Source organism: Erpetoichthys calabaricus, chromosome 2, assembly GCF_900747795.2.
Source record: "Erpetoichthys calabaricus chromosome 2, fErpCal1.3, whole genome shotgun sequence".
Classification (NCBI taxonomy): domain Eukaryota; kingdom Metazoa; phylum Chordata; class Cladistia; order Polypteriformes; family Polypteridae; genus Erpetoichthys; species Erpetoichthys calabaricus.
In genome coordinates, this window is record NC_041395.2 from 305,933,790 (window position 1) to 305,957,508 (window position 23,719).

Consider the following 23,719-nt stretch of genomic DNA (forward strand, 5'->3'; position numbering starts at 1 on the left):
CATATGTCACTGTCCTCTGTACAAATACATTTTATAAATGTACTTTTCTTTCTACTCACATGCACAGAGCCAGATTTAGCACAGGGCCTTATCATTTAGAACTGCTAGGCAAAGCATAAGGCAAGACAGATAAAAGACAGCTGGGGAAACATGCAGTCAGACTGATGACCATTGTATACTATTTCTGTGTGTCAAACTCAGCATGAAATTGTATCCTCTTTTTATCTTGCATGGAATGGCATGATTCACCTAAGTGGGGGCCTGCACATGAAGAAAGAGTATAAAGCCTTGGAACATTGCCCGGCATACCTTTGAAGCCGACTGACAGATGGAAGATAATGTCATTCATCCATCCATCCATCCATCCTCTTCTGCTTATCTGAGATCGAGTCGCGGGGGCAGCAGATTGAGCAGAGATGCCCAGACTTCCCTCTCCCCGGCCACTTCTTCTAGCTCTTCCAGGAGAATCCCAAGGTGTTCTCAGGCCAGCCGAGAGACATAGTCCCTCCAGTGTGTCCTGGCTCTTCCTCGGGGCCTCCTCCCGGTTAGACGTGCCCAGAACACCTCACCAGGGAGGCGTCCAGGAGGCATCCTGATCAGATGCCCGAGCCACCTCATCTGACTCCTCTCGATGCGGAGGAGCAGTGGCTCTACTCTGAGTCCCTCCCGGATGACTAAGCTTCTCACCCTATCTTTAAGGGAAAGCCCAGACACTCAACGGAGGAAACTCATGTCATCCAATCCTGAAAATCCTTCCAACGCAGCGGCGAAAATGGCCCCCACTCCCGAACTGGGTTCTTGCCGTTGGCTTCCTTCATCTGTTATGCAGTGTAAGCCGTTATTAAAGAAAGCTAAGTTATTTCTCCTATGTGATTTCTTACCGCCATATCATTAAGGCAGGGGTATCGCCTTTATATATTATATCTATATTGATTCGGGTTATGTAACACGCCGCAATTACAAAAGAACCCATTCTAACAAGGGAGCTAATGCCCCCTGCTGGATAGAGTGCGCAACTTCCAGTACCAGCAAAAAATCAGGGGGCACACTGTGTTCAAATTGGAACGTGATGTCAGAGTCTTTGTTTACTATTAACGTGTGACAGCAAACCGCTTTGGAGATCCTACAGGATCAATCTGCGTGCTTCGATGTTTGATGAATGGTTCGATGTGGTGACATACAAATGTATTTGTGGTGCTTCTCTTCAACTCTTTCTCGCATAGACAATGCAAGCATTGCATATTCCCAATCGTAATGATGTGATACATTTTAAAGGTCTCACATACCATCTTCTGTGTCATCTTTCTTGTTTTGCACCTTCACAACAGCTTCGCAATGCAATGGAAGCCTATTTCGGCCGCAGAGAAAAAAAATTACGGACACTGTGAAAAGGTTTATTTTGTGATCAAAGTGGAAATTTTAACTTTAATCTGGTAGTTTATTTTGTCATTAAAGTAGAACGTCATAAATATCATCTTAAAACCAATCCACTAGTTAATTGCTACATGCTTCTGGGACTTCCTCCTGTGCTGACAGCAGCGGCAGGCAGCTATTGCCACGCAGAATGCATTAAATTTATGATATTCCAGCTCTCTGAACATTTAGAATCCTTAGATTTATACTTGATATCACTTTCATGATTAAAGCATTTATTTAACAGATAAATCATTAACTTCATTTAAATAATTAATACTGTTAGTAAGTACACATGTGGGGGTGGCATTTGCAGTAGAGAGTCACATCCCTTCTGTTCCCTGCCTGGAGTTTGCATGTTTTCATAGTGGATTTCCACAGTGTGCTCAGGTTTCCTTCCAAAGACATGCAGGTATGGGGATTTGGTGATGCTAAAATGATGCTAGTGTGTGTGTGTGTGTGCTTGTATAAACCTTGCGATGAGCTCATGCCCCATCCAGGGATTGTTTCTGCCTTGTGTCCAATGTTAGCTGGAATGGGCGCGTCCCTGGATTGATGGATGTGATCATTAAACATCCAATCTTCTCAGATGATATTGTGGCAAGGTGTCCTGGGAATTTAATGGATGTTTTGGGCAATTCACAACACAGCAAAACCAAACGTTGTTTTCTCACCGTGATATCTCTGCCACCTGGTGGAATCTTCCAGATTTACATAAAGTACATGCGTAAGAATAAACAATACAATGCTTGTGTAGCAGTAGCGTCAGCAGGCACACACATCACATGAAGTATAAACCCGGCCCAAGGGTTAAGGAGTAGGAGAAGAGCTGAGAAGGTTCACTGATGTCATGAATTGCTAGTTTTATTTGGTATGCAGGACACATTTTACTGCTTAATTCTGACTATTTCAAGTTGTTGCATTTTTCATTATTATTGTTATTTCAGTTACATGCAATCATTTTGTTGTCCATTTGCCATTCTGTGTATCTTCATTGTTAGGAATGTCCCTCAGTTGCTAATGCATAACTAATAGAAGGTACATTTCACTAAAATTCAAGATAGCATCATGCTCTTCTTCTTGTCTGAGTATTTGGAGGAGGTGTTTGGGAGCATGCGCTGTTTACAGCATGTTGCTGCACCAACAACATAGCGAACCGCCCAGGTTGAGATCCAAGTGCAGCCATGCAACGGGTAACACCTCAGCACCACACTGAACAGCGTGAGGTTTTTTACAGTGGCTGGAGTGCCAATCCTGCCTCCAACCCTCAGATTTTCCTGCAAGTTGGAGGACCTTCTTGCAGGACTGGATGCAGATTTACATCATACCCAGGACAGGGCAATTGTAGGCTAAGGGCCTTGCTCAGGGGCCCAATGGAGCTGTGTCTCTTCTGGCATTCATGGGATTCGAACTTGCAAAAAAATAATTTCACAGTGAACACCGGCTTTTAAAAGTGTTTTCCAGGAAAGGTAAACAGGCATCAATTTTTGGTTGCCAAAACAGAAAATATGATTATTTTTAACAGCCTGTATGCTGAGTAATTAAGACACTATGGAATAACCTATGTCAACTTGCTTTAACTGCTACTTTAGAGCATTTCAATCTGAATTGTTATCACTTAACATTCCTTGTGTCGCATGTTTTTTTCAAACCTAGCCTATGAGGATTAGGGTAGCATAATTCAGTTTATTGAGCAATTGTTTGTAAACATTTTTACAGCTAAAACACCTCCCAATTTACCTGACGAGGTAAGAAGGAGGTATCGTGGCAGCAGAGCCGGCACTAAGCTAAAAATGAAGCGGCTTGCGAGAAAGTGGCATTTTAAGCCTTCGGTGCCTTCTGTGATTCTGGGAAATGTGAACTCAATCTCAAATAAGATCGACGAACTGGCTGCGCTGGTGAAAAATGTCAGGACCTACAGAGAATGCAGTTTGTTGTGCTTTTGCGAAACGTGGCTAACTACCACCATCCCAGATGCTAACGTGGAGCTACCCGGGTTTAGCACAGTTAGAGCGGACAGAGATGCAAGTACCTGCAGGAAGCACAAAGAAGGAGGACTTGCTCTCTATGTTAATACACGGTGGTGTAACTCTGGACATGTTAATGTCTCCACTTGCTGCAGGGACATCGAACTGTTGGCCGTAAGTTTGCGTCCCTATTTCTTGCCCAGAGAGTTTGGACACGTCATTGCTGTTATCGTTTACATCCCTCCTCGGGTGAACAGCGAGTGACATCATCCATTCTGCTGTTGCTAAGTTACAAACGCAGCACCCTGAGGGCGCTTGTGCTAATCGCTGGAGACTTTAACCATGTGATGCTGGACAAAACATTACCTGCCTTCTCACAGTATGTGGACTGTAACACCCGGGGAAATAAGACTATTGATTTACTGTATGCAAACGTTAAAGACGCATACAGCGCCACCCCGCTGCCTGCGCTTGGGAAAGCAGATCGAAACTTGGTTCTGCTTCAGCCTCACTACAAACCGAGAGTAAGGGTCCTACCTATAACTACACGCTCATTCAGGAAGTGGTCCCCGGAGGCAGAGAAGGCTCTGAGAGAATGCTTTGGAACTACAGACTGGGATATCCTGCAGGGATCACATAGTGAGAACATTGAGGAGGTTGTTGACTGCACTACTGACTACATCAATTTCTGTATGGACATTGTAGTTCCAGTAAGAGCTGTACGCTGCTATGCTAACAACAAGCCATGAATTACAAGTGACATCAAGGGCCTTTTGAACCAGAAGAAAAGGGCTTTTAAAGGCAGTGATCAGCATGAGCTCAAGCGCGAGCAGAAGGAACTCTGAGTCCAGCTCAGGGCGGCGAAGGAGCAAGCAGAAGTTGCAGAATAAGAGCATGAAGGAAGTGTGGGATGGGATGAAGATCATCACTGGCTGCAGCTCGAAGCGGGGTGCCAACTTCGAGAGAGATGTGGAGAGAGCAAACCAGATGAACAACTTCTTTAACAGGTTTGACCACCCTAACCCACTCTCACTCTCACCTCGGAGTACTGCACCCTCCACACATCCTTCTGCTGATACCAGCATAGGAGAGACATCCCCACCCACAATTACAACAGCGCAGGTGAGCAGAGAGCTAAGGAGACTTCATGCCAGCAAAGCAGCGGGTCCAGATGGAGTATCACCACAACTGCTGAAGGTCTGTGCATTGGAGCTGGGGGGTCCTCTACAGCGCATCTTCAACCTGAGCCTGGAACAGGGGAGAGTCCCAAGGCTTTGGAAAACATCTTGCATCACCCCAGTCCCAAAGGTATCACGTCCCAGTGAGCTGAATGACTTCCGGCCTGTTGCTCTGACATCACATGTGATGAAGACCATTGAGAGGCTGCTGCTTCACCACCTGAGGCCACAGGTTCAACACGCCCTCGACCCCCTGCAGTTTGCATATCAGGAGAAGGTGGGAGCGGAGGATGCCATCATCTATATGCTACACAGATCCCTCTCCCACTTGGACAGAGGCAGTGGTGCTGTAAGAATTATGTTTCTAGACTTCTCTAGTGCCTTCAACACAATCCAACCTCTGCTCCATAGGGACAAGCTGACAGAGATGGAAGTAGATTCATACCTGGTGGCATGGATCGTGGGCTATCTTAAAGACAGACCTCAGTATGTGCGTCTTGGGAACTGCACATCTGACACTGTAGTCAGCAATACAGGTGCGCCACAGGGGACTGTACTTTCTCCGGTCCTGTTCAGCCTATATACATCGGACTTCCAATACAACTCAGAGTTCTGCCACGTGCAAAAGTTCGCTGACGACACTGCTATCGTGGGCTTCATCAGGAGTGGGCAGGAGGAGGAGTATAGGGACCTAATCAATGACTTTGTTAAATGGTGCGACTCAAACCACCTTCACCTGAACACCAGCAAAACCAAGGAGCTGGTGGTGGATTTTAGGAGGCCCAGACCCCTCATGGACCCCGTGATCATCAGAGGTGACTGTGTGTAGATGGTGCAGCTGGATGATAAATTAGACTGGACTGCCAATACTGATGCTCTGTGTAAGAAAGGACAGAGCCGGTTATACTTCCTTAGAAGGCTGGCGTCCTTCAACATCTGCAATAAGATGCTGCAGATGTTCTATCAGACGGTTGTGGCGAGTGCCCTCTTCTACGCGGTGGTGTGCTGGGGAGGCAGCATTAAGAAGAAAGACGCCTCATGCCTGGACAAACTGGTGAGGAAGGCAGGCTCTATTGCTGGCATGGAGCTGGACAGTTTGACATCTGTGGCAGAGCGACGGGCACTAAGCAGGCTCCTATCATTTATTGAGAATCCACTGCATCCACTAAACAGTGTCATCTACAGACAGAAGAGCAGCTTCAGCGACAGACTGCTGTCAATGTCCTGCTCCACTAACAGACTGAGGAGATTGTTCCTCCCCCAAACTATGCGACTCTTCAATTCCACCCCATGGGTAAACGTTAACATCATACAAAGTTATTGTCTGTTTTTACCTGCATTATTATCAATCTTTAATTTAATATTGTTGTTTTGTATCAGTAAGATGCTGCTGGAGTATGTGAATTTCCCCTTGGGATTAATAAAGTAGGGCAGGGCAAACAAGCTGTCAGCTATCTTTACTATATGTTTCTTTGAGTGAATGAGTGCATTATCCACCTATTTACGTAATTATTTATTGAAAAGCTTCTGTAAAAAGCCAAATTTCCACCTGCGGACAAATAAAGTTCTATCTATCTATCTATCTATCTATCTATCTATCTATCTATCTATCTATCTATCTATCTATCTATCTATCTATCTATCTATCTATCTATCTATCTATCTATCTATCTATCTATCTATCTATCTATCTATCTATCTATCTATCTATCTATCTATCTAGGGGTTGAAGGATGTTTTTTTTTTCCAAAATACTCTGGGAATAAATCCATTATCTACTAAACATCCACTGACATTCCATCATGAAATCTGTTTTTTAATCTTGTTCCGTGTGATACTTAAGATTAAATAAGATTTCAAGATGTCAGTCTGCTTATGATATCTAAGATTAATAAAATAACAGTGGGAGGTCGAGCTTTTAGTTTCAGGGTCCCGAAGCTGTAGAATGGTCTGTCTGCTACTATAAGAGATGCCCCTTCAGGCTCAGTCTTTAAATCCCGGCTGAAGACTCACTACTTCAATTTAGCATATCCTGACTAGTGCTGCTGATTAAGTATACAGACTGCATCTCTGTTGTTAGTCATTAGCACTAAAACATAAGTAATATGATAGTTAGAATTTGTTACTAACTCTCACCTATTCTGTTTCGCTTCTCAGTACTCAAATGTGGCACTTGCTGCCACTGCCCACCTGCCAAGTTGTCTGCCTGCCTAAGGTAAAGTCATCTCTGATGGAGGAGCACTGCAATCGTTGGGTAGAAGGGTCCTTTCATCATATTGGTTTGCCCAGTACTGACTCAGCTGTGGAATGGCCAGTAATGGAGAGGCAGCTTGTTGGCCGAGGTTTGCTGAACTCTAAACAAATCTGAATCCTCATATGTGAAATAACCTTCTCTTACATTTTGCTTTGTAGATTGTACTATTACTTAAGTACTATTGTATTGTATTCCTGAGGTGGCCATGATAGATTCGCCAGCTAGTGTTGTGAACAGGATTACTTGTGTTCTGTTTTGTGTGTTGTATTTACCCCATTTTTTGACACCCATTGCACGCCCAACCCATCTGGAATTGCCTTTCCCAAGATTTCATCCATTTTTTTCCCTACAAGGGTTTTTTTGGTGGACTTTTTTCTTATCTTCTTAGGGATTCGGGACTGGGGGCTTTGAAAAAACAGAGCCAGTTAAAGCCCATTGCAGCACTCCTTGTGTGATTTTGGGCTATACAAAAAATAAATTGTTAGTGTTGTTGATGTTGTTGTATGTATTTCTGTTGAAAGAAATGCTCAAATGCTTAAAGACCCCCTGGTTCAGTAATTCATTTTAGGCCCTCACAGGAGAATACCTTAGCAATCTTCTTGGTGTCCAGTAAATAATAGTAAAAAGATAATAATTTGCTGGCATATTTAATGGTTTATTTAGGAACTGGGGTTGAAATTGTTTTCCTTATTTTTGTTTATAGAAGGAAGACACTTGCACCTTCTGTTTTAAAACTGTTTAAAGTGGCACAGTGGCATAACATGGACACCTCATGCACCACAGTGATGACAAAATGTCTTGAATGGCTTTAGGCGTTACTTCCTAACAGTCAGCTTTTCTGACAGTTTTGCTTTCTCACCTGGAGCTTATCTTTACTGAAGCATTAGTCTTCTTTAGGGTGAAGAAATAAATAAAAAGTCTATTTTCAGCTGTTGGAATATCCAAAATAATGCACATCTAGATTTGTTTAGAAGGGTGAAGGTAGAGTTTTAGGGCATGTATATGTTATATTTCTGTTTCTGATATTTCTTTTTAGCAGGTTGGTTGACGTTTTAGATAAACAGTATTGCATGCATTGCTTGATAGATATATAGTATTGACAAAAATTCTTTCAAGAAGAAGACTATCCATCCATCCCTTCATCGTCTTAACCTGCTTAGATAGATAGATAGATAGATAGATAGATAGATAGATAGATAGATAGATAGATAGATAGATAGATAGATAGATAGATAGATAGATAGATAGATAGATAGATACTTTATTAATCCATCCATCCATTTTCAAAAAGATACTTTATTAATCCATCCATCCATTTTCAAACCCGCTGAATCCGAACACAGGGTCACGGGGGTCTGTTGGAGCCAATCCCAGCCAACACAGGGCACAAGGCAGGAACCAATCCCGGTCAGGGTGCCAACCCACCGCAGTACTTTATTAATCCCAAGGGGAAATTCACATACTCCAGCAGCACCTTCCTGATACAAAAAAACAATATTAAATTAAAGATTGATAATAATGCAGGTAAAAACAGACAATAACTTTATATAATGATAACGTTTACCCCCCCGGGTGGAATTGAAAAGTCGCATAGTATGGGGGAGGAACAATCTTCTCAGTCTGTCAGTGGAGCAGGACAGTGACAGCAATCTGTCGCTGAAGCTGCTCTTCTGTCTGGAGATGACACTGTTTAGTGGATGCAGTGGATTTTCCATAATTGATAGGAGCCTGCTGTTGCCACAGATGTCAAACTGTCCAGCTCCATGCCAACAATAGAGCCTGCCTTCCTCACCAGTTTGTCCAGGCGTGAGGCGTCTTTCTTCTTAATGCTGCCTCCGCATGCAGCATTGTGGGTAAGCTGGTGCCTATCCCAGCAAGAATGGGGCAAAAAGCAAGGAGAATCCCTGGGCGGGGTGCCAACCCATCACAGGGTAAACACACACACACACACACACACGCTCACACACACACACACACACACAGACAAGAGCCAACTAAACAATGGCAATTCACCTAACCTGCAGGTGAAACCCACACAAATGCAGGGAGGACATTCAAACTCTATGCTGAGAGCAGCAAGGATGCGAACCCTGGTCTCCTAAATGTGAGGCAGCAGCACTACAACTGTGCCTCCCTAATGATAATATATAGAGTGAAGGAAATATTCGCTTTCAGTAACTTAATTAATTTTCTTCTTCAAATAATAACAGGCGTTTTGTAATCTTCTCTAATTTTCAGATGAGAACACCAAGCCCCACATAGCACTTAAAGCGCAGGATCTACACAGAGGTTCCTACCTTCCCAATCCCTTTAAGGGGCAATTCAATGGCTTTCGTTCCAGAAACAGACCTTGTGATATCTTCAGCCAGTCCTTTCTAGAGTAGAGCTTTCTGAGTATGCACTCTGTAGGCCTGCCCTCTTTAGTTATGGAGGGTTGTTTGCCTGTCATTCCAAAGCCTCCACAAACCTTTCTCTCTCTCAGCTCACAAGGAAAGGTAAAAATACAAAGGCTCAACTCCCAAAAAACTACACAGTATGTCCTATTTAATTACACCAGAAATAAGTATTAAATATAAATAATTTATAAACACAAAACTACATATTAGGAAACAAGTAATAGGAAAACTTGAAACAAACAGAACAAAAAATCCAGAATAAATGAACTAATAACTTTAAAATAAAGCCCTACAATCTTAGTGAATATGCAAGCAAACATAAATACTGGAGGGAAAATATGGGGAAGACAAGAAAGAATACTACATTCTCATTATGTAAACTAAGCTTAAGTATTCTCTCAACTAGAAAGCCCAAGAATACATCTGTATTCCAAGATTTGAAAGTCTGAATATGACTTTTGTCAAAAATACGTACGTCTTCAGTATTTTTAGATGTGATAGCATATACCAGTATTGTGATTACTACATTTATTTGAGTGATATTTGTAATATCACAGGTCCTGAAGAAGAGATATGTTCAAAACACATTGGCCGATGGGAGGCTTTGTTTGTTTAATTCCAAGATGTCCTGTTTATATGCTAAAGAACCTTCTTATTTTACAGGAAGTTTTCTTACCCCTGTACGTGGACCTCATTATAAGCCCAGTGGCCAGTAAGTACGTGCAGTACCTATGTAGGATTGGCTTTACACTTTAAAAAATACCAGTTCTTGAATGGCACTATATGGTTCTTTACTGCGTTGTGTGGTACTTCATAGAACCATTGCTTGACAAAGAACCATTTCATTCTGGGAAGGATTTTCTGCATATGAAGTTGGTTCTTTCTGCTTGGAAAAAATATCTAATATGTGGAAAAATCCCAACATGTTTAATATATGGTAAGCTACCTAGCTGAACACTAACAGATTAAGAAAAATAAGGCAGACTGTGTTACCACATGTATGCAGCGTGAGTCCTTTTAAAATCAGGACATATTGGTATTTCACACATCTGGTACCATCTATTCATGGTTATTTCCTGTATGGAGACTGTTATGAATCTAAATAAATAGATGGTTCTTTCTGGAACCTTCACGTGGATGGATCTTTTGGGAACCAAAACTGGTTCCCCTATTGCATCACTTTGAATAACCACTCTGTCACCTTTATATTTAAAAGTGTATTGGAAATTATTACCTGTGTTATATTTTCATTTCTATTTTGGCTCTTGGGAAGTTTGCTAAAGTTTTAATCTGCTTATTGCTAAGATTATGAATAATACACTGATACTTCCACTTGATTATTTTATTATAATCACTTTGTGATTTACTTTGATAAGAACTATAATTAGATGAGCTTGTCACTAAAGTGTTTTGTCACAGATGATAGATACGTGTTTCTTATCTCCCATTCCTACAAAGCTTGCTAGTAGGCATACATTTTACTTGGAGAGTCTTAGTTATCCTTGAATAACAAGACATAGAGCAACCGGAAACTGTCAGAGGTTTTCAGTTACTGAATCTCCAGTTTTAGGGGAGAAATGAAACTGTGAAAAGACAGGAACTGTAAAATGGCATTATTGTTGTGCTCAAGAAGAGGACTCATCTTTGTAGATTTTTATCTGTCTTTCAGGAGTCAACGGGTTATATGACAGCCAAGGCACCACAGTCTGAGGCTGAGGATCACATTCTTCTAAGTCCTGTCTACGTGAGTGAGCACTCTTTGCTGTGAAGCACCTGTTTGAAGTGTTGCTGTCTTATTCCTGCCTCCTTGAACATTGAAGTTTCCTCCTGCATTTCACTCTTCAAGTCTGAAATATATGTATATATTATATATATAGTACTGTACAAAAGATTTATTTTTTACATTTTTATTGATTTTATTTGAAGTAAATAACATTCCATACAATCAAACTTAACAAACCAAAATTCAACCCCCACCTAGGAGAAGGGGAGGAGAGCCAACAACCAGAGCAAATCTTTAAAAGCAGCAAAGAAGGAAGTGTTTCCTTATGCCCAATACAAAAGCTTATTCTAAAATGTTATTGATTAGATCTTGCCATATTTTTAAAAAAGTTTTGAACAGATTGCCTAAGTGAGAATTGAACTTTTTCCAGTTTCAAGTAGTATCATACATCACTTACCCATTGACTTAAAAGAGACGGGGTGGGATTCTTCTAGTTAAGCAAGATAAGTCTACGTGATAAAAGTGAAGTAAAGGCAATCACAGTTTGTCTGTTCTTCTCCACTTTAAGCCCTTCTGTGAGCCCACCAAACACAGCTGTTAGTGGATTAGGAGAGGTTGTGCCATTAAGGCTGTCTGATAGGCATTTAAAGATTTGGTCCAGAATGATGTCAATTTGGTGCACACCCAGAACATGTGGCCTAGTGAGGCTGGAGCTCGATTGCAACGTTCACAAGTTGGATCATGCCCTGGAAACATTTTGGACAATTTTAAATGAGCTCAATGAAAGATTTTAAGTTGAATAATTGTATGCTTTGCACATAAGGAGCTCGAGTGAATTCTGTGCATGGTTGCCTTCCACTCCTTTTCTGAAATGTTGAGTTAGTTATCTTGTTCCCACTGTACTCTGGGATCTTTGAAAGGAAGGGACTTTAACATGTTTTGATATATTATGGAAATGCTGTCTGAGTCTTCAAGACTGATCGATATTACTTCTGGAATAGAAATAGGTGGGAGGTGAGGAATATTGGGCAGATTTCATTTAGCAAAGTTTATAATTTGGAAATAGTGGAAAATTGTGTTGATGGGAAGCTAAATTTGGGGTGTAATTGTTCATAGGATGCAAAGATAATATCTATATATACAAATCTCTAAATTATTTAATCCCATACTTTTTCCAAACATTAAAAACTGTCTAAGTTTGATAGGGTGGAAAAAGGAGGTTATCATGTGGAGGTAGAACACAACAGCAAGTAGTGAGGTAAAGGCAATTACAATTTGTTTGTCCTTCTCCACTTTAAGCCCATCTGGGAGTTCACCAAACACAGTTGTTAGTGGATTAGGAGGGATTGTGACACCAAGGCTGTCTGAAAAGAATTAAAAGATTTTTGTCCACGGCCAAAACACATGACCCAGTGAGGCTGGAGCTCAATTGCAACATTCACAGGTTGAACCTTGCCCTGGAAACATTTTGGACAATTTTAATTGAGATAAATGCACTCAATAGATCATTTTAAATTAAATGATTGAGTGCTTTGCAAATATGGAGCTTGAGTGTATTCCATGCAGGGCTCACTCCTTTTCTGACATATTAAGTGAAGGATCCTTTCCCCATTGTACCCTGGGATCTTTGAAAGGAAGGGACTTTAAAATGTTTTTATATATTACAGAGATGCTATCTGATTCCTCAATACTGATTAAAATTTCTTCTGATTTACAAATGGGTGGGAGGTGAGGAAAATTGGGCATGTTCCATTTAGCAAAATTTCTAATTAGAATTTAGTGGAAAAATTGTGTAGATGAGAAGTTAAATTTGAAGCATAACTGTTTGTTGGATGCAAAGACGTCTTCTACATATATTAAATACTTTGTGGGTTTGAGAGGGTGGAAAAGGTGGTTATCAGTTAGAGGTGCAACAGATAAAAGCTCCTCTGTCTTAAAGTTCTTTCTAAATTGGTTCTATATTCTGAGTGATTGATGGGACAATTGGATTATTAGTAAATGGACAATAATTTGTATTTACTGGGGCACAAAGCAGGGCATATAAAGAAGTACAGCAAGATTTTAACTCTATTGCACACAGGCTTGTGTATGTTCATCAATTTGTGTCAATTTCCAGGTCTTTATAGCTTGTGTATTTGCCGCCCAGTAGTAAAATTGAAAGTTGGGTAGTGTCATGCCCCCTTCTGCTTTAAGTCATTGTACAATCACCCTTTGGATGCTTTCAAATTCCAAATAAATGGCGCTATCATTTAAACTAATTTCTTGAAAGATTATTTGTTAATGTATATGGGGATCTTTTGAAATAAAAAGTAGCTTGAGAATGGATGTTTATTTTGACAGTGTTGATTCTCCCTGCTAATGTGAGATGGAGTGTACACCATCTATTCACATCTTGTTTAATACTTTCCATGGAGACAGCAAATGTTTGCTGAAAAACAGCCTTATATTTACTTGTGATATTTATCCCTAGGTATCTGAAATGATCTGCTAAGATAAATGGGAAGGTGTCCATTCTAATATTGTGCGCTAGACAGTTCACCGGAAAAAGCACACTTTTATTCAAATTGATTTTGAGTCCAGATATCTCTTGAAAATCTACTAGTGCTTTTAGGAATGCTAACACAGAATTTTGTGAGTCTTAGCCACTTATTTTATGTGGCTTACTTTATGTCTATTTTAGTGTGTCAATAAAAAAACACATATTTTAGAGTTTAGAGGGTAAACATTTTCTGTTGCAAAAAGTGAAGCAATGCTATAAGATATTTGAATGTCCTTAAAGAAAGAAACTAGCATAGCAATAGACCACTTTCCAGTTTAAAAAATGTGACACCTTTGTAAGCATACAGCCCAGTGCTTGATTAAGCAAATAGAACAAATAGTGATCAAAATAGGTCAAAAAAAAGCATGGCAGCGGCTACTCCGGCTTCCGCTAACAATGTACGTTTTTCGTTAAATGTAATGTCTTCTCCGTTGTGTTCTTTCACGAAAATTACCTACAATCGATCCACTTTACTCAAACTTCATGCATCTGATCAATCCAGTACGTTATTGAGCGATTTGCTGGCTTTAGATCTTCAAACTCTATGCGGACTGGGAATACTATGGCAGCAGGACTCAGAGGCTTGCATAGCAGAGGTACCAACTACCATCACAGACCGCCCATGAAAGCGACGCAAGCGGTGTGGAAGACCATGCAAGCGAGGCACTCGGGCAGGTATCGCCACTAGACTAAAGGCTAATCCACACAGACCAGTGCTTCCATTTATTCTGCTGACAAATGTCTGCTCAGTAGAGAACAAAATGGACTACCTAAGACTAGATTTAACCACAAAATGCAAAGTAAGAGACTGTTGTGCACTCATTTTTACTGAGACATGGCTGAACTCCACTGTTTCGCGATTAGTCTGGATGGGCTAACAAACTTTCAAGCAGATAGGATTCATGCTCTCAGTGGAAAATCTCGGGGAGGTGGTGTATATATATATACACAAACAACAACTGATGAACAAATGTTGAACTTGTCTTGAGCCACTGCTCTAAGGATATAGAGTTTTTGACACTGAAATACCGACCATTCTACCTGCCGAGGGAATTTACAGCTGTCAGCATTACAGCTGTGTACATCCCCCACAGTGCAAACACAAAGGCAGTGCTATCCGCATTATATCAATCTGTCAGTGCAATGCAAACTGCAAACCCGGACTGTGTTTATATAATTGCTGGAGACTTTAATCAAGCCAACCTAAAGACAGTTCTACCACATTTTTATCAACATGTTGACTTTGCAGCCCGGGGAGTAAACACGTTGGACCGGGTTTACACAAACATCAAACAGGCATTCAAGGCAACTCCCCACCCCCACCTTGGAAACTCGGACCATCTCTCTGTTATGCTAATTCCTGCATACAGACCACTGCTAACTAGAAGCAAACCATCTACAAAGCAGATACGAATCTGGCCAGAGGGAGCACTTTCAGCACTCCAGGACTGTTTTGAATCCATGGACTGGAATGTGTTTAGACAGGCTGCCACGATTAACCAGCACATCAACCTGGAGGAGTATGCAGGGTCTGTGGCAGGATTTATATCCAAGTGTGTGGAGGATGTGACAGTGATCAGGAGCATCACCACACGTGCCAACCAGAAACCGTGGTTTACCAGGGAAGTGCATGCCCTTCTGAGAGCACGTAATACGGCCTTCAAATTCGAAGACACAGACACTCTCAGATCCACTAGAGCTAACTTAAACCGAGGCGTGAGAGCAGCAAAACGTGCTTATGAGCATAAAATCCAGAGTCACTTCACTGACTGCATGGCATTCAGTCTATTACGGACTATAAACCCTCCCCGCCACCCTGCGCAGGATCAACCCACGGAAAGCTGCAGGTGCCGACAACATACCAGGGTGTTTAATCAGAGACTGTTCTGACCAACTTACATTTGTTCTCACAGACATCTACAACATCTCCCTAAGACAAGCCATTGTTCCTCAGTGCTTCAAAGCCACTACCATTATTCCACTGCCAAAGAAATCACCAACATCATCACTGAACAACTATCGCCCTATAGCACTCACACTCATCATGATGAAGTGCTTCGAAGGGTTGATCAAAAATCACATCACATCCAGACTGCCTGCTACATTTGATCAACTTCAAATTGCATACCACCCAAATCGCTCCACTGAAGATGCCATAGCAACTACACTCCATCTGACACTGGCTCATCTGGAAAATAAGAACAGTCATGTGAGGATGCTTTTTATTGACTTCAGCTTAGCCTTCAATACTGTCATCCCACAACACCTAGTAAAGAAACTGGAGCCACTAGGCATCAGCACCCCTCTGTGTAACTGGTTATTAGACTTCCTCACAGACAAACCCCAGACAGTACGTCTTGGAAAAAACACCTCTGAGACTACCATCATGAACACTGGGGTTTCCCAGGACTGTGTTCTAAGCCTCCTACTGTTCACCTTGTTGACTCATGACTGCTGTGTCAATTACAACTCGAATCACATCATAAAATTTGCAGACGACACAACAGTAGTGGGCCACATCAGTAATGACGATGACTCTGCATACAGAAAAAGTCAATCAACTCATTGCTGGTGTGGAAAAAACAACCTGGCGCTGAATGTCAACAAAACAAAAGAGATCATCGTTGACTTCAGGAGAAAGCACATGCCACACCGGCCACTTACAATTCTTGGAAACAGTGTGGAGTCAGTGAGAAGCACCAAGTTTCTGGGAGTGCACATTACAGATGACCTGACATGGACCACAAATACCACTTCTCTTGTCAAGAGGGCACAAAAGCGACTTCATTTTCTCCGAAAGCTGAAAAGAGCAAACCTTCCCTCTCCTGTCCTCACAACTTTCTACAGAGGCACTATAGAAAGTATATTGACCAGCAGCATCTCAGTTTGGTATGGTAGCTGCACTGTCGCTGAACAAAAGATACTTTGAAGAGGGGTGAGGACAGCAGAGAAAATCATCGGGTCCTCACTCCCATCTGTTCAAGATCTACACTACTCACGTTACCAGAGCAGATCCATTAAGATCATAAAAGATCCCACACACCTGGCACATGGGCTGTTTGAACTTCTGCTCTCTGGAAAACGTTACTGCAGTATGCACTGCAGAACAACCAGATTTAACAGGAGCTTCTTCCCCCAGGCCATCAGAATACTAAACTCTGTTAAATAACCTTTCACCTTTTGCTCTCTTACTTACTGTGCACTTTATTACCACAAATAGGTCTTAAGTTTACATTATATTGTATTGTAATATTGTACAATATTACATAGTTTATATTGTATATATTATGTATAAATATTGTATCCATATATTGCAATATCACTATCACTGTGAAACGATGTCCAATATTTTCTTTCATATTATATTTCACCCATTGACTGGCTGACATTTATATATATCTTTTGTTTTAATTGTTTGTACTGTACTGCCTTGTGCTGTCTTACGCTGTCTTACCTACTTTCTGTGTAAGAAGTGAAATGTTTGTAATGTCTGTATGTTGTCTTGTGCGTACCTGTCTTTTATGCCTGCACATTGAGCCTGGAGAAATGCAATTTCGTTCAGCTATGCATTCGTTGTTGTACTGTTGTATGGTATGAATGACAATAAAGTTCACTTACTTACTTATTGTGTGGAGGTTGAACCAAATTGATTATGTGAAACAGAAACAAGGGTGTAAACAAAATAAAAGTGTGCAGGGGACAGCCACTCTGAAAGGGTGAGGTTGTGGTAGATCTGGCAGTTTAACCCTCAGATCTTATACCATGGCAAAGGTGAGCACAGCGATGACACACTAGAGATTCATCTTGCATCATCAAGGCCTCCCTCAAGCTGAAATTTTGTAGCAGAACATGTGTTTCCAGATGTGTTGCACAAGCTTTGCTACAAAGGGGCACAACTGAACACCAGAAATGCAGTGGTCAGCCATGGAACCTGGGTGCTGCAGATCAGGAAATACAGCAAGCTTACTGTCATTCATGCCCAGCAGTACAATTAGCTCAAAACTGACAGAAAGCACTGGGACCGTGATACGCCCATTGACAGCCCAGTCTTATCAGAAGTGGTCTTCATGGAAGATCTGCGACCAAAATGATGTTACTCTGAGTTAGAAGTAAAACCAAACTACTTACCTATGTACAAAAACAAAAGGGTAGGAGGACAGAAAAATTGCAATTTTAAATTTTTGGCTGTAACAGAAGGTAGATTGTTCACCAAAGGGCTGAAGAACAGTACAAAGATGAATGTCTGTAGGCAACAGTGAAGCAGGTTTGGGGGTACGTTTCCACAAATGAAGTCGGTGCTTTGAACCAAACTGATGGCCTCCTTAATGCTCACAAGTACACACAGATTCTTATCCATCATGCAATACTATCAAGGAGGCATCTGATTGGTTCCACCTTTATTCTGCGACATGACTATGACCTCAAACACACTGCCAAAATCATAAAAAAAACTATTTGCAGTGAAAAGAGGAGTGAGGGGAATTCTGCAACAGATGGTATGTCCCCTACAGAGCCCTGATCTCAGTACCATCGAGTCATTTTTACAGATTATATAAATTTATATACATATCAAGGGATGAACCTGAATCACTTTTGACTTCTACATTTACAACAGTTGCTCAAAACGGTTACCATGAACGTCCAGACACTTCTGATTACGGTGAACTACTGTTTGAACAGAATTGGCTAAAGTGTCCAGTGAGACTGATGGACATGCCATTTCAATTATTTTTCAAAGCGCGGTCAGTGTAGCTGGTTTTCTACAATACACAACATCCTTTAGGGTCTTCCATAGATAGAAGTCCAGCAGGATTAAATCAGGAGAGTGTGGAGGAAAATCAACTGCACTTCTTTAATCTTCTCCATTGTCCTGGCAAATTCTCATCAAGGCAAACTCTCATGTCTTGGTGGTAGTGTGGTGATGCGCTATATTGTAGTATGATTCAACACCGCCGAACTTCTATCTATGGGGGACCATAGACTGAGCCACTCCCCATTGCCACATGAAAGCCTGCCCCTTCCGGCTGAACCCTACAAGTACAAATGTCCCTGTTATCAGAATATAAGTTTAATGTCACTGTGCTCTGTGCAAATATTTTAAATCTGTTTTTCTTTTCTTTCTACATGCACAGCTGAGCCAGATTTAGCATACAGGGGCTCATCATTTAGAACTGCTAGGCAAGCATTAGAAGACGAGAAAGAGACAACTACAAAAATGGGCATTGTTCTATTTCTGTGTGCATGAAATTTAATCCTCTCTTTACCTTGTTTGGAATGGTATGATTTACCTAAGTAAGGGCCTGCACATGGAGAAAGAGTATAAAGCCTTGGAACATTACCCAGCACGCCTTGAAGCCGATGGACGGATGGATGATTATGTCATCCGATCCTGAAAATCCTTATAGCACAGCGAAGAAAATGGCAGACTCTCAGATGGGCTTGTCATTGGCTTCCTCGTCTGTTATGCCGCGTAAATCGTCAAAAAAGCTAAGTTATTTTCTCTTATGTGATTTCTTACCGCCGCATCACTATGGGAGGGATATCACTTTTTTACATTCTCTCCAAACCTGACCTGCTTGATGAAGCTCCCTCATTTGAAAAGCCACGCTGGCTTACAAGGCAATTGACTCGCCTATTCTCTGTTATTGTCCCCTCCCCGTTTTTTGAGTTTGAAATTAATTAATTAATTGGGGGAGGGGGGGCATTTAGTATCCCAAATATATCTTTGGGATCCTCTGCTCCCTACTCTTTGGCAATATATATATATATATATATATATTTTTTTTTTTTTTTAAAATATACATATACTGTATATATATGTGTGTGTGTGTATAAAACAGATAAACTAATATTTATTGATATTTATTTTTAATTTATAGTTTTTTGTAATCAATTTTTATTGATGTCAAACAAATTATAGAGCAACAAAAAAGCGAAAGACATTTTCATATTCAAATTTTGAGTAAAAACCCTCCACCAGCAAACACCTCATTTTTAATTTATAGGTTGCTAATGTGTAAAAATGCTTTGATTATAAATTGGCATACAGGATACAGTCTAATTTTATAAGTATTGTTTTTAGTGAGTATAAAGACTGTTGACTCTAGTGATTTTTCACCACAGTAGTTCATATACAGAAAACCTCCAAACTTTAAGTTATGAATATCTCTGTATGTTTTTATGCCATATCACTGAGACCTTGATGCTGTTGACCTTCATCCTCCTCAATCTGACACGATCATATATAAAGAAGATGGAGAGTAGGATCATTTTAATCAACAATCAAGAAGTACATTTATCAGTCAGCTTAACAGGAGCATTCCCTTAGGACAGTATACTTTGCCCTACAGCAAATGGTTTCTTAGTTTCTTGCTTTGGGCTTCTGTACCTTATGACAGGAGCACAATGTGCTTTTTCATTGTCCCCAAATTAGAATTACTCACATCCATCAGTGGTGCGTGCCTCCATATGTATGAGATCTGACTCCTTGTCTAAGCCGATTACTGACCTGTGATGGAAGAGAATGAGAAGAAACAATGAGGCAAACATCCTTTAGGGAATTCAGCCCAGGTAATTGACAACTTTATTTGTGTCCACTTGAGCATATTTGCAAACACTTGACTTTTCTGCTGCTCTTAGTTCAATCTAATCTATACCTCCCATCTGGAAGTAATTTTTCATTCTTTTTCTTTGGAATAAGAACTACATGTAGAAGTCAGCATGACAGTACACTAATCCCAAGGAAGCTGCGGGAGTTTATAGGGAAGTAAATATCAATGTTTTTAATTGCCCTGAAAAACCAAGCTTAAAGGAATATTTACTTCTGGCTGTTTTGCTGATAAAAGCCCCACAGTCGATATATATGCTTCTCAGAAATCTTCTTTTAACTTTTCAGCAGCAGTTTACTATATTCTGTGTTTTTGTTTTTGTATATACATGCTGATATATTCCAGCTATAAATTCTTTACATGCAGTATACTGTATATAGATGGTGTTGGAGCATTAATGGCTATAGCTCATGCAGTGGATTTATAGACTTAAAGTTAACAAGAAACTACAATAAGGAAAATTCACACTAACAGTTTGGAACAAGTCAGTAGGAACAAGACAGAATACATGTGTGTAAATGAGAGGGCGGTGAGTGGAATGGTGAGGATGCAAGGAGTAGAGTTGGCGAAGGTGGATGAGTTTAAATACTTGGGATCAGCAATACAGAGTAACAGGGACTGTGGAAGAGAGGTGAAGAAGACAGTGCAGGCAGGGTGGAATGGGTGGAGAAGAGTGTCAGGAGTAATTTGTGACAGATAGGTATCAGTAAGAGTGAAAGGGAAGATCTACAGGATGGTAGTAGACCAGCTATGTTATATGGGTTGGAGACGGTGGCACTGACTAGAAAGCAGGAGACAGAGCTGGAGTTGGCAAAGTTAAAGATGCTAAGATTTGCATTGGGTGTGATGAGGATGGATAGGATTAGAAATGAGTACATTAGAGGGTCAGCTCAAGTTGGACGGTTGGGAGACAAAATCAGGGAGGTGAGATTGCGTTGGTTTGGACATGTGCAGAGGAGAGATGCTGAGTATATTGGGAGAAGGATGCTAAGGCAAGAGGAAAACAGGAAGGCCTAAGTGAAGGATTATGGATGTGATGTGAGAAGATATGTAGGTGATGGGCGTAACAGAACAAGATGGAGAGGACAGGAAGATATGAAAAAAGATGATCCGCTGTGGCAACCGTTAACGGGAGCAGCCAAAAGAAGGAGAAGTTTGGAAACAAAGTTTGGACACCAGGGCATCAGGCTGTTCTGTTGTGGGAAAGACGGTGCCCAGAATTAGGACACAAAGACTTGTTCCTGAAGGGTGCTGTCCTGCATCCACAGAATTCAAGTGGAGTCTAAGATTCTAAAAGGTGTTTAACGGAAAATTGGGACATTTTACTTGTCCATAAGACCAGGACACATTTGTCTGTTCAGGACCAGGATGGTGAGTGTCTACTTTTATGTTTCACTTGCCTAGTCGGCAGAAAGTATACCAAAGAAAAGAATACTTTTATATACAAATAATAGAAGTGCCACTGCAATGCCGGCTCTACACAGTATATCTGGTGGTTGCACGTGGTGTGTGGCCTGGCAACACTGAGTGACACCCCTGAATTTTGAGGGTGTCCAGTGACCACTAAGCACTCACACCCTGGGTCATATGTGATACACAATTGTAATCAAATTGTGTCAAGTGACACATACCAGACCCTGAACGTATTTATAGTTCTTGTTAAATGTATAAATACAAATTAGTTTTAACACAAACTTCAACTAAGCAAACACCTGTCTGTCTTAAGCAAGCCTTCAGATTAGTAAGAGAGCATCTCATTCTTCACTTTCCTCCCTTCTCCTTTGCCTTGGTTATCCTTACTGACTCCCAGATCCACTAATGTTTTCTCATGTTAGATGTTGTTTCTTTGTAACACCCTTGTGCAATGAACTTCTGTCAACTGTTCTTCACTGTCCAGTAATGTTGACCCAACAATCCCCAATAGACACTACACCCTCAAAAGTCTCCTAATTTCAGACAGCTCAAGCTCATCCTCCAGATATAATTTTAATAAGGAGTCAAAGAGAATCACACTCTTCTGAAACTTCTGTACAAGGCTTACAAGTTTTCTATAAAACAAGATATGGTTTATATCCTTGCCCAGATTAAAACACCCAGCATATTCTCTGTGCCTCATGAATACTTCCAAAGAGCATCTGTTATATCTAAGCCTGTAGTCTTTCTCAGGGTTAATACTGCAGTAATTTTTAATATTAAATATTGTAAAAAGCCCCATAGGCCACCTAGCCACAGTGTTGTTATGTGGCCCTAGGGCATACTGATCTCTGCTCAGTTTCCTAGGTTCATGATTAATGTAAAGGGCTAAGACTGTCAGTTCACAGTATTCATTGGGATGCTGACAGCAAGTTACAAGTTTTTTTTTTTATAGAAACCCCACAACTCTCTGCTGTGTGCTTAACTTGATGTCTCTTGGGGATTCATATATGGGCCACCAATTGTACAAGATGGGATCTTATTGTAAATAGTGATTGTTCTGTCTCTGTACATGCATGAGATCTAGTGTACTCCAATGGCATTCTGCAAATACCACATAGTACTGCATGCCAGTCTCCTGAATGGGGGCCCATTATAGTCAAGTGACTCCACCAATCCCACAGATAACAAAGATGACTGGCTACACGTGGAATGCAGTTCATGTGTGATTGTGCAAATGCAGGGGTGAAACTTAGAGAAGGAATGTGTTGAATTAGGCACTGAATATACAGTTGATAGATAGATAGATAGATAGATAGATAGATAGATAGATAGATAGATAGATAGATAGATAGATAGATAGATAGATAGATAGATAGATAGATAGATAGATAGAAATGCATTATACAAACTGTGTGTGGTCTTCGGGACAAAAACCAACCCGAAAACTCCCTAGCAGTTTTCCTATATTCATGAACTTGGAGAGGCATCAGCTAACTCTTAAGAATTACCCAGTGCAGAGGACATGGGCGCCACTGTGCTTGCTAACACACTGGATTTCATAAGAAGACACTAGTGATACCATATCTCAGCCGTATTGCTGGCATATGAGTCCTATTAATTTTTGTCTCGAGAAAATACCTCCAGATAGACAATGTTTTTAGTGAAAACTTCAAGCCTTGCCCTCCGTTGCTAAGGTGTTTCACTTGCACTTTGTTGAGCCACAGTGTTTGCTTTGTTTCGACGTTGTGTCTCTTCATCTGTGTCATTAGCACAGTGTCGTTATTGCATAAAAGTGAATACATGTGCCATCTAGTGGCTGTGCTTGAGTATGAGCACAGCAGACTGCTCCTTACACACACACTGGTCTTTCGTTTATACAGGTATATGTCTAATATTGTATAACAAATAGACAGTAGATAATTATCATGAAAGGCAAAGTATTCGGATTGTAGTTTTACACAATAGCACATCCAACAGTGACATACATAACTTTAATATCCCGGAAAAAACTCCACAATTGAAGGAACATTGCTCAGGATGTAAGTCTGATAATTGTGAAAAAGAAGACTTAAGAGCATATCAAAGATGTTAGAGATAATATAATACAAAATCTAAATTTCAATAAAATTCAGTGTAGGATATGTTATTCAGTAAAATGACAGAATTAGTAAAGGGCTGGATACTTTTGCAAAATCTATCTGTTTAAGTGCCTTTCATGTTAATTG

At 40.8% G+C, this 23,719-nt stretch overlaps 1 protein-coding gene across 1 annotated transcript in view; it reads right to left on the reverse strand.

Moving 5' to 3' along the window:
• Positions 1–23,719, reverse strand: part of sorcs3a (sortilin related VPS10 domain containing receptor 3a) — a 1,273,344-nt gene that overhangs the window by 325,888 nt on the left and 923,737 nt on the right. The window contains exon 6 of the mRNA XM_051922209.1: positions 19,914–19,978. Coding sequence (XP_051778169.1) covers positions 19,914–19,978 — 65 coding nt within the window. The remainder of the gene's footprint in view (positions 1–19,913; positions 19,979–23,719) is intronic.